General features: G+C 37.0%; 1 protein-coding gene across 1 annotated transcript in view; it reads left to right on the plus strand.

The window, feature by feature from the left end:
- The window catches only part of ATL2 (atlastin GTPase 2), a 68,280-nt gene that overhangs the window by 52,160 nt on the left and 3,794 nt on the right, over positions 1-12,326 (plus strand). Inside the window, exons 4-10 of the mRNA XM_023516669.1 lie at positions 1-105; positions 4,946-4,996; positions 5,301-5,357; positions 6,954-7,046; positions 9,086-9,224; positions 10,285-10,412; positions 11,496-11,597. Coding sequence (XP_023372437.1) covers positions 1-105; positions 4,946-4,996; positions 5,301-5,357; positions 6,954-7,046; positions 9,086-9,224; positions 10,285-10,412; positions 11,496-11,597 — 675 coding nt within the window. The remainder of the gene's footprint in view (positions 106-4,945; positions 4,997-5,300; positions 5,358-6,953; positions 7,047-9,085; positions 9,225-10,284; positions 10,413-11,495; positions 11,598-12,326) is intronic.

Consider the following 12,326-nt stretch of genomic DNA (forward strand, 5'->3'; position numbering starts at 1 on the left):
GTTGCTGTGCTGCTTATGGATACCCAAGGTGCCTTTGATAGCCAGTCAACTATTAAAGACTGTGCAACGGTGTTTGCTTTGAGCACTATGACTAGCTCTGTCCAGGTGAGACGTGTGATTAAGTGGTATAATCAGTCTACATAATCCTTTGGGCCTTCCTCAAAATGGCTTTTTTTTTTTTTTTTGAAACAAAGTATTGCTTTGTTGCCCAGGTTGGAGTACAATGTCTGTGCGCTTGGTCTGATCATAGCACAATACAGCCTTGAACTTCTGGGCTCAGGAAATCCTCCTGTATCATTCTCCTGAATAGCTTGGACTTTAGGCATAGGCCACTGTGCCCTGACAAAAGGCCTTTTGATTGAAGAGGAAAAGGAATTAAAATTAAACAGAGTGTTTACATTTCTTATTGGTCATTTACATTTACATGTTTGGTGTGTCCTGGTTATAGGCGAAACGCCTATATGCCTCTGGCCAAGAGAGAGCAGTGAAAAGACTTTGTGCAGGCATACTTAAGAAACTGAGGCAGAATCCCATGTGGCCAGGTTAGTTGTGGGCCTAACATGACCTAGGCTTTGGCTGGAATAGCATTTCCAGACTGCGTTAAGGAATTGAGGTTGACTTTATAAGGCCTATGAAAAAGCCCTTTGGAACCTTTCTTGATCTGTGGTAAGTGACGAAGGTCGCTTACTGACAGGTCTGGGAATGGTTATGTCATACAGATATCTAATGGCACAGATAAAACCTGGGCTCATGAAAGGCTTTTGAGAAGTCCAGCCTGAGAATTCCTTGTAAAAGTCTTCAGCAAAAACCCTCCTGACTGCACACAAACTCCTGTACGCCCAAGAAGTTTCTCTATGCTTTGCTTGAAGATTTGAAGTAATGGTCCCCAAATGGCATGGTCAGTAATGCCAGTAAGAAAAAGAAGGGGGAAATATAGGTGAAACACTTAAATTGTCTCTCCCCCCCCCCCCCCCCGCAGCCTCAGGGGGAAATCAGATAAGATCAGATAAGATCAAAGAAAGTAATAACTGACAACTTGTTCTTCATTAAGTTATGTTAAACCGGGTTATATTGAAAGGATTATGCTTAAAGGTGTATATTGGGTAGATTATCAGATTACTAGGGAGGAGAAACTTACAAGGCAGGTGGTCATAAGCTGTTTAAATGGATCAATGAGGTCATTGCTGCATTGTGCTCATGTACAAAATTCCCTATATAAGCTAGCTGCAAATAAAGAAGCTCGCCATTTTGCCTGAGCGAGCAGATGGTCACCTTTATTTAAAACACAGTTTAGGTCACCTTTATTTAAAACACAATTTCAATAAGCGTGCTTATTCTTTGTGACATGGCTTTTGTGTGTGACCCTTACGGCAACACCTGGTTGTGGCTCACAATTTGAAATTTCATACTTTACAATCCTTTTTGTTTTTCATTGTAGGGTGTATGCTTTTAATTTATTTTTTATTTTGGGATAGAGTTTTGCTCTGTTAACTGGGCTAGAGTGCAGTGGTGTCTTCATAGCTCACTGCAACTTCAAATTTCTGGGCTCTAGCGATCCTCCTGCCTCAGCCTCCCAGGTAGCTGGAATTACAGGTGCCCACTATCACACCCAGCTAATTTTCATAATTTTTTATAGAGAAGGCTTCTCATTGTGTTGCTCAGGCTGGTCGTGAATTCCTGGCCTCAAGCAGTCTTTTCATGTTGGCCTCCCAAAGTGCTGGGATTATAGGTATGATCTACCACACCCAGCCTGTGCTTTTTTTCCCCCCCCAAAGGAAAAGCTACTGCATGTTATCTGTAGTTGGAATCAGGCAGATAGCAGCCAGACGCAGTAAGGTATAGATTATATTTTTGTTTTTCAGCTAAACCAAACAAACTGAAGAAATTAAATTCAGAAGTGTAATTTTCTATTCAATACCCATGGCAAATATCCAGTATTTGGTTATTTGAAAAAGGAGATAGAAGCATAAGAATTAATTGTTATTTTAGGAAACCTAAGTGATGCTTTTAGCACCTGCTTCATTTAGAAAGGAGTAAAATCCCTTCTATGTTTCATTTATACTATAATTGTGTTTGGTGTTCTATCAAGTTCTAGTTTCTTTAAGCTAGACCAAGTTTTTCTATATAATTTAGGTTGACTGAACTAAATTATACTATTATCATTTTGTATTCCTTTTTTTTTTTTTTGAGATCATTTGTGGTCGGTACATCTCTGTTTGAAAAATGAATTATTGAACTGTGGTGGTTAGCCCCAGCTCGTGATGGTGTACCAAGAAGTACGTTTGCGGCTGGCATTCTTCCTTTCTTTCTTTGAGATGCCACGTCATTCTCTCCCTCTTCCCCACTTACCCTTCCTTCATTCCCTGATGCCACGCCATTCTCTCCCTCTCCCCCATCTTCCCTTCTTTCATTCCCTGTTCTCTTCCCCCCACCTACTCTCTTCCCTTTCTGTAATATAAAATAAACTTACACTTTTATATTCTAAAAAACAGTGTATTTGCAAGTATTTTTAGAAAATGGAGGGGGTATGCATTCCTCCTAAGATAAGAAATTTTTCTTATTGGTGGTAAATTGTAGGTGATACTGTCATAGTGTGTTATTGTTATACTTCCCACTAATGTCTGGAACTTAAGACCAGTTTCTCTAAGCTCCATTTCCCTCTTTCCTCAATTTGAAGCACCTAGTTATGAGAGTAGAAAGGTTGGATATTAATGTGAGCTAAGAAACAGTTCTCAAAGCTTGACTTCTGTTTATTTTAGGGCTGGGGGTCTCTGATATTACTCACTAAGTGATGCTGTGAGGAACCCTGGAAGTCTTTTTTTAAAAATTTTGCTTTACCTCTTTCTGTCTTCCCTTATCAGATGGCACAATAGTGATTTCCTTGAGGCAAGCAGAAACCATCTCTTTTTGTTTATGTCTTATAGGCCCTCAGGTTAGCTGGCTCTAGGGTTTATCTTAAATTATAACAAGGGAATTCTGTGTTTTAGAACTTGTCCCTTGTGATCTTCTCTTATCATTTAGCTTTCTGATAGTAGTGGACCTGGTTTTGGACAATCACTGAAAGCTACACAGACACTTTCATTTTTGTGTCTGTAACAAAAAGGCATTTATTAAGCACATGTTTGGGCACCAGTCTTTAGACTTCAGGAGCAAGTAGAATATTTGCTCCTGCAGACCAGCAATAGGATAAGGCAGCAAAGGGAAGGAAGAAAATATTAGTTTCAAGGGGGGATGCTGTGACTTAGCCACTTTCTTATCTGTATCTCACACGTGGTAGCTGTGTGCAGTCAGTAATGAGATCCAAATAAGATCCAATCAGCAATGAGATCTAAATGAGATACAATGCATATATGTAAGTGCTTTGTAACCTATAAATAACCAAAAAGATTTAAGATATTTATTAATGCTTTCTTCCTGATCTTTGAGGGTAGTTTTCTTTCCTTATATAAGATATCCAGCTGATAAAGCAATGTCAAATTTATCCTCTTGTCATTTATTCTTTCAACAAATATGTATTAAGCACCTATAAGTACAAGGCAGTATGCCAAGGGCTAACGATCTAAGTTAAACAAGTCTCCTCTCTTAACTATTTGCAACCTGGCCTTGATGCTGAAAGGATCTGTAACTATTTTCCAAAAGCTAAGCCCTGCATGGATAAGAATAGGTTGGTCATGTTGGCAGATATTAAGTTTAAATCTAAAGTTTAATCACCTAGGTCATTGATTACCTTTTTACATGCCCTTTTTGGAATTATTCAGTAACTGAGAATATCATTTTAGGTTTGTTAGCCTATATTGACTATTTTTGTTCTTGACCTCCAAGTGGTTCAGTAAGATTATCACTTTTTTGCTGTTGGAACAAATTGTTCTATCTTTGGAATAACCCTGTTTGCTCGGATATAAATTATTTCTTAGCAGAGGTGATGTTTGTGGCTGGCCACTTTTCTCATTTGGCAGCCTAGATTACCTTCTAAAGACTTGTCTTGTAATTACTGAAAGAAAATCTCCCTTTTCTGAAGATATTTAGACCCTTTTCTATTAGCTCTGGACTGTAACTTGGAAACGTTCCTAAAAATTCTGGAAAGGGCAAGAGTGCCACCTACTGTTGTTTTATTAGCTTCCACAGACTGGTAAAATTTTAATGTTAAATTATTAAGACTGTGGGCTTGGTGCCTGTAGCTCAGCGGCTAGGGTACCAGACATACACACTGGAGCCGGCGGGTTTAAACCCAGCCTGGGCCTGCCAAACAGTAATGACAACTACAACCAAAAAATAGCTGGGTGGTATGGCAGGTGCCTGTAGTCCCAGCTACTTGGGAGGCTGAGGCAGAAGAATCACATAAGCCCGAGAGTTTGAGATTGTTGTAAGCTGTGATGCCATGACACTTTACCGAAGGTGACATAATGAGACTCTGTCTCAAAAAAATAAATTATTAAGACTGGTGAATATGAGGGAAAGGAGAAACCATATTAGAGTCAATGGTATATGAGGCATCCACTGAATAACCGCGTAGTCTGATTATATGCAGAGGAGGAATTTATCTTTGTAGAACTATTGCCCCTCACATTCACTGACTTGGAAAAATGATGTGGAAACAGCCTTCTCTTTTTTTTTTAAATGATCATAGCATTAAAAAAAAAACTTTTAAGGAGAAAAAGAAACTTAACTATGTAATACACTTTTTAAAAATGTCTACCACTTTAGACCATGACTATTCATGTGTTCATGATTTTTACATATTTTACCAGCACTGCTTCTTCCTTAATGTTTTATCTTGACCATTAGGAAAAAAGAGATAATCCTTTTTATGGGCCACTGGTTGAATAATGACTAAGTGGCTCATTTGTGCTGAGGTACTAGGTAACCTTTATTTCCACGTGTAAAGTTTACCTGTAAGCTGGGTATTCAAAATAAAACATTAATAAAAAACAAATTTTATTTTCAGGTATATAATCTGTCTCAGAATATTCAAGAAGATGATCTTCAACACTTGCAAGTATGTATGTCTCAAAGAAAATATGCCAAAGTATTGAATATTTAATTCTCACTTTATTGTGAATTCACACTTAGAAGCCTATAAAATTGTTAAAAAAGATTGAAAGTTATTTGGGTTAAAACTGATGTATGACTTTTTAGTTGTAAGAAGTTTCAGTATGTGCCCAGTGCATTAGAAAATAGAATGCTTGGCTTTCAAATGATTTTAAAGACTTTGACATCTGATGCTTTGGTATAGAACAGTTTTTAAAATATCTTCTTTCAATCTCATTGAGGACATTATTTTAAGTAACTTGATTTAACAGTTATTTACAGAATATGGAAGACTTGCAATGGAAGAAATCTACCAGAAACCTTTTCAGGTAAATAAGTATTTTAACTTACAATAAACAATAAGTTGTCTGTGAGAAGCTGTCAAGCTACCTCAGCTATCACTTTGGAGACAGGAGAAACTCGTTTTTACCAATAGATTCAGTAGGGTTGAAACTAACTTATGGTAACGTTATCACCAGCTTATTTATCGGTATAGGCTAACAGGATAGGAAACAGAACAAATCTACAGTAGATGGATTCTTAATGTTTTTACTTAGATTAAGGGGATAATGTTTCTCTTACATAGTATTTAAGTCTAAAACTTAAAGAATTTAATACAGTCATGTTGAATTATTTTTTAATACATGAAGAACAATTATAAAATGTTCCAGGTTTCTTTTTTGTGGTATATTACACTTTGAAATTAGTTTTGTTGTTAATTATATTGATTTCATATAAAAAAGATTCAGTCTGTTTTTCAAAGCAAGTGTGATTTATAAGTTGCCACTAATGCTACTTGGCAAGCTGTAGTTATGGTAGGGGGAATGACTCCACCATATTTGCTCATCAGTATGAGATCCTTCCTATATGACAGCGTTGCCACTGATTGTTAGTGTACTGGGTTTACATTGATTCTACCTCACCTTGTCTGGCTGAAGTGATTACTTTTATGAAATAGTTGGGCACATTATGGCTTCATTTTCATTTGTGTAAAATATGCTCTGTTTATCCTATATCAGCTTTTCTGAAGTAGGGTAATTTTGCCACCCAGGGACATTTGCCAATGCCTAGAGACATTTTTGATTGTCCCAGTTTTGTGAGGGAGGTTAGTGCTACTAGCATCTAGTGCAGTGAGGCCAGAAATGCTTTTTGACATCCTATAAGACACAGAACAACCACATGTGACTCAGAGTCACCTGGCCCCAAACGTCAGTATGCTGGAATTGTGAAACCTAATCCTTTATGAATAATGTGAAACTGCCAAGCGTGGTGGCTCACACCTGTAATCCCAGCACTCTAGGAAGCCAAGGCAAGTGGATTGCCCCAGCTCAGAAGTTGGAGACCAGCCTGAGTAAGAGTGAGACCCTGTCTCTAAAAATAGCCGGGTGCTGTGGCAGGTGCCTGTAGTCCCAGCTACTTGGGAGGCTGAGGAAAAGGATCACTTGAGACTAAGAGTTTGAGGTTGCTGTGAGCTATGATGCTATGGCACTCTACCAAGGGTGACAAAGTGAGACTCTGTCTCCCCCCCCCAAAAAAAGTGCAGTTGTCTTATTGACAATAAATTTATAATCAGTTTATAATTAGCCATCTGCAATTAGTTGGTCTTCTAGTTATGTAGTCTTCTTTTAAAATTATGATCTGTATGCCCTGCTACAGATGAGCCTTTCTTGTTCATTCTTCAAATCCTATATTATTGTTTGTGGTGACTTTGTTTTTATATGCAGTGATGTTCTCAAATGGTGGAAATTCCTAGGTGTTAGGGGCTGGGAATATTGCTGGTTTACTCTTGATGTAACCATCAGCAGTACCGGTCATTTGGATACTGTAACTCAAATTTTGATAAGGATTGTTTAGGACAGTAAGGAAAGCTTCAATTATTAAAGTTTCGATGTTTTTTAAAGAAATGACTTTTTTTGTGTGTATAGACGTTAATGTTTTTGATTCGAGATTGGAGTTATCCTTATGAACATTCATATGGTTTGGAAGGTGGAAAACAATTTCTTGAGAAGAGATTGCAGGTAAGCCCCCACTTCCTGGAAAAGAGAGCATAAACACCGTGCAGGATGGTCTGTCTAGACTCTTGCTCATACTACCAGTCTCTATGTGTCAGTGGAATGAGGTGTCCCAAGGTAGCTAGCCCAGGTGACTTTATACATAGAAGTGGTGAAAAATAAATTGGTTGTACTCCTGCCTGAGAAGACAATGTCCTGGAATCAAAATTACAGAACAAGTATGTCTCTCCAGAGCCACTTTCCCCTCTGTAAATAAATATTCAAAGGATAAGTTTTTAAAGGAGACTAACTGTTTGATTTACTTGGATTTCTTACATGTCTCTTTCTGGGCCAACTGAGCTTCTGAACATTTGGGACAGGTCTGTGCTTGCATGATGTGAGCCCTCCCTTCAGAGGAATGCTGTCTCTTAGGCTGACAGCATGTAGAGCTGGGAAAGGGGTGTTAAACATCATGTAGGTCAGCCTTGTTTTCTTTTAAATGCTCAATGAAACTGAGACACAGCAATATGACCTGTCCGTGGTTGTTTACCTAATTATTGATAACTGGGACTGGGACCCAAATGTCCTGACTCCTGTGCAGCATGCCACCCCTGTGCCGGCACTTCTGGGAAATAACCTCAGCAGCGTGGTCATGACCCGTTCTTCATGAAGGCACCGTGCAGTTCAGATACTTCCTCATAGATGCAAAAGATGCATAGAGATTCCTTTATTCATAAGTAGGTGGTGCTCTCTTTTGGTTAATAAGATCTGGTCTGTCTGTGGGATTATGCATTTGGTTTTTCAGTAACATTCACAAAATTGGAGTGACAGTATAATTATTTTTATTCCTAAAGTGAGATTACCAATTTCTCTTTCTTGGCTTATTTGCAAGGCATTTCCAGACCCTGCTGTCAGAAATCATTTGAATCATTAGCGTTTTCTCTGTTTCGTTCAGAAGAAATTAACACAAAGCACATGAGGCATGTAATCTAAACTCAGATTTATGTAGCTCAAAAACTATGTTTTTGAACTTCTTGTTGATATATAAAACATGTATTCAGAAAATTGTTCAGATCATGTATAGTTTGATGAATTTGTGCAAAATGACCATAGCCATGTAGCCAGCGCCTAGAAGCATCCATTCTCATACACTAATCCCTAAAACTTTATACCACTATCCTGACTTCTGATAGACTTTGTTTTTGTACTTTATGTGAGTGAAATCCTATACAGAATGTATTCTTTTGTGTCTAGCTTTTTGGCCTAATAGTGTTTCTGAGGTAAATCCATATTGTTGCATGTAGTTTAATCCATTTATTCTCATTGCTATACAACATTGCACTGACTGAATGGACAGCAGTCTTTTCATTCCTCTTTTGGTGGAGATTTAGGTAGTTTCCAGATTTTAGTGATGAATGGTGTGTGTTTTGTGAGAGTAGTTTTTGAGAAGAGTCTTTGGGAGACTCTGAGTTACATCGGGGTAAGCAAGTAATTATTCAGAATGTTTCTAGGTTTAAGCTTTCCTTCCTGAAAATATATAGCAATTTCTCTTCTGAAATTCTAATAACTAGCACAAAACGTAAGTAGAGAGAACCCTGAAATGCTAACAGATTTCTAAGGTTCTTTGGACTGCACTGGAACTTTCTGCCTTAGCTGTTTCTTTGCTCAGGGGCTAATCTTTTTATTTATAGGCAAATTAGTACTTTGCTATTTTGTCTTATTGGCAAAAGTACTTATAAGTACTTCAAAGGTAAATTATTATTTACTGATACATAAGTCACAGCCACAACTTGTTATTCAGATGTTAGATATTATGATTATTTATATATATATTTGCTACTCTAGGCAGTTTACTCAGGGAGAAAATATCTTTTCCTAAATTTAAGAAAGTTTAAGAAAAATGTGGCGTCTTAACAGAGTGGTTAGAATGGGCCCTTTATTGTCAAAAAAAACCACCCCTCTGGTTAAGTATCACATGAATCTGAGTATGTGTGTGTGTTTTCTTTTTTTAAAAAAACTTATTTTTTCTCCAGTGTACAACTTCACCCTGTTTCCTCTGCCCTCAGGTAAAGCAAAATCAACATGAAGAGTTACAGAATGTAAGGAAGCACATTCACAATTGTTTCTCAAATCTTGGTTGCTTCCTTTTGCCACACCCCGGTCTTAAAGTTGCAACTAATCCTAGTTTTGATGGGAGACTAAAAGGTGGGAATTCCCATTCTTGTTAAATTCAGAAGTTACTTTTTAGAGGCTGAAAGTTTTTCTTTAAATACATGACTCGTTATATTTCCTGTCTTATACTGGAGGCATCTGGTGCATTTTTAACATTGTGACTGCAGTGCTCTGTGCTGTCCCTCCAGCTTTACAATCTCGGGTATTGAATAATCTATTTTATAATGTGTTCTGTTGCTCAGTACTGATGTCTTGAAAATTCTGAAGACTGTGAGAACATTTCTTTACAATATTTCAGCTAATTGTAGTCTGCTGAAAGGCCTGCTGATAAAGCAGATTTAAGTCTCTGTTTTGGGGGTGGTGATATTTTTGTGTACATGCTTTGGGGTTATTTTGAGTGTGATGGCAAAAGGCTTGAGACTTGACAATTGTATGACTAGAAAAAACAATTTTAGTAGTAATGTTTAATACAATCTCATGAATTGTTTGCCTTTTTTGAAAAGGATATTTTACTTAATGTGGAATTTGTTTCAGTAGTCCATAAATTATTTTATTTATTATTTGAGCTAAAAGGATGTTTGAGGGTTGGGAGAAATGGGCTAGGATGGAGTATAATTATTTTCTTTGAGATATGGCATTTGGGGGGTTGGGGGAGAGAAAGTGTCCCACTCTGATGCCTAGACGAGAGTGCTGTGGTGTCAGCCTAGCTCACAGCAACCTCAAACTCCTACACTCAAGTGATCCTCCTCCCTCAGCCTCCTGAGTAGCTGGGGCTATAGGTGCCTACCACAATACCCACTAATTTTTCCATTTTCAGTAGAAATGGGGTCTTGCTCCTATTCAGGTGGTCCTGAACTCCTGACCTCAAATGATAGTCCCACCTCAGCCTTCCAAAGTGCTGGGATTACAGGTGTGAGCCACTGTTCCCAGCAAAATGTGGCATGTTTAGATGACTTTTTTTTTTTTAATGAATCCACTTAAGTTAATAGATACGTGTACTCTTATTTCATCAAATAGAATTTTATGAACTCATACCAGTGGAGACTTCCTTAATTTTTTCTTTTTAAGTAATAATTAATTTTGTGTCCACTAGATATTGATGATGACTTTAAACGAGAGCTTCGAAATCTGATTCCATTGCTGCTTGCCCCTGAAAATTTGGTAGAAAAAGAAATAAGTGGATCTAAAGTCACTTGTAGAGATCTTGTAGAATATTTTAAGGTAGGTGATCGCTTTAAAATTAAAAAGCTTTGTGTAAGATAGAAACATAGTTGACTTAAAACTCATCTGTATGTCTATTTTAAAGCAAAAATATATACAGTTTATTTTTCTGCCTTAAATGTGTCAATATTTAAGGATCTATAAAAGATTATAGTAGACTACTTGTGTTTTCTAGACAGTGATTTTATTAGTTTACAGAATTATCCTACTTTTTTTCCATCTCTGATATGGAGAGAAGAGCCATTCATTATATTGTAATGCCATTCTGTCGTTTGTGAATAGGAATTGGGAGCATAATTCGGCACCCTGAGTTCTCATAGAAGCATTCACTCAGACTTCTGAGGATTTGATAAAGCCAAAAGTCTCTAGGCCAGTTTCTGAGTTCAAGTTAATTATTCATAGTTTTTTTTCTCTACTTTTCTGTAGTCTTTATAGCTTGTCTGCCAGAACAAGACGATGGGAAAAGGTTGTATTATTCACAGTAGTTATAGACAGGTGGAAAGGAAAATGCCATTAACTAAGAGTATATTTTTACTTTTGGGGCACTTAAAAATCAGTCTCAGATTATCTTTGTTATGAATTAATTTTGAGTCAGTAGAAAGTTGAAAGACTCCTGTATCAACTTCTAAAAACTCCCATCCTTTTCTTCTTCTTCTTAAACTAAAAATTAGGTAATTTTTTTCCTTGAGCTGAAATATAATTTAAGCTAGTCAAAGCAAAATAATGGGTTAAAATGTTTTTTAACATGATCTATATTTGAAACATTGATGGAATGGGAGAGTTATGGATTTCTTTTCATAAAGTGGATGGCATTTTATACATAACTTTAAATATGAGATATAACTTGTTTGCAAGTCGGAATTATATTTAGAAAACACTTTTCTAGGGTATTACTTAGCAACATGTATTTAATAATATTGAGAATAGGTTAACTTTGTTGGAATCAGAGAGTATAATTTTTGAGCCTAGAAATTTCTTTTTTAATGGTGTGAATTATTTGTATATTTCATGATTTTTCTTTCTTGGGTAGGATAGAGTCAAATTATATAACCTACCAGTATAACGAATCTTTTCTCTTTTTAGGCTTACATTAAAATTTATCAAGGAGAGGAACTTCCACACCCAAAGTCCATGCTTCAGGTAGAGAGAGTATATGGTTTGTGTTGTACATGTACTTATGAGAGAGAATAAAAATCTTTGCTTTAGAGAGAAATGCTGGAAATGGGTATGTGTGTGCTTTTTTGCATGTAAATAAATTTTAACAGTAGAACCTCTATAGTTGACCACCTCCCTACATTGATCACCTCCTTAATTGAGCTAATTTTCATAGTTTGGACATGCACAAAATGTATATATCAGTACAGCAGGCCTAGTTCCCAAAACAGAATTAGGCAGGTAGTCCCTATGTTGACCACCTCCATATGATGACTAGTTTGTTACAATCCCTTGGGGGGTTAACTTAGAGGTTCTACTGGATGTCATAGGTCCTAAAGTTTTCTATGGTTTGTCTTTATAGCTGCAGATTGTAAGCTTTGCAAATGTATAGGCCGCCAGGAATAAGAGTCCTTAGTACGTTCTTTTTAGATGCTCAGCATGTAGGAAAATAGCCATTGGCAGAAGATGGCGTCATGTGGATTTCTCTCAACTAAACTGCTTCAATTCATTGAACCTTTTGACAGTGAATGTCATTTGAAATTGTCTTGGTTTTTCTTTCTTTCTCTCTCTCTCTCTCTTTTTTTTTTTTTTGTAGTAATGATTTAGAGCTGCTTCTAGTAAATATAGACTTTTTTCTTTTTTAAATGATGCTCTTTGGGACTGTGCTATTTTAACCTGTTCATATTTTTAAAAATTTACTTTGGGGGCGGCACCTGTGGCTCAAAGGAGTAGGGTGCTGGCCCCATATGCTTGAGATTG

The sequence above is a fragment of the Otolemur garnettii genome, unplaced genomic scaffold (genome assembly GCF_000181295.1).
Source record: "Otolemur garnettii isolate 467f Iridium unplaced genomic scaffold, OtoGar3 scaffold00095, whole genome shotgun sequence".
NCBI classification, from domain to species: Eukaryota; Metazoa; Chordata; class Mammalia; order Primates; family Galagidae; genus Otolemur; species Otolemur garnettii.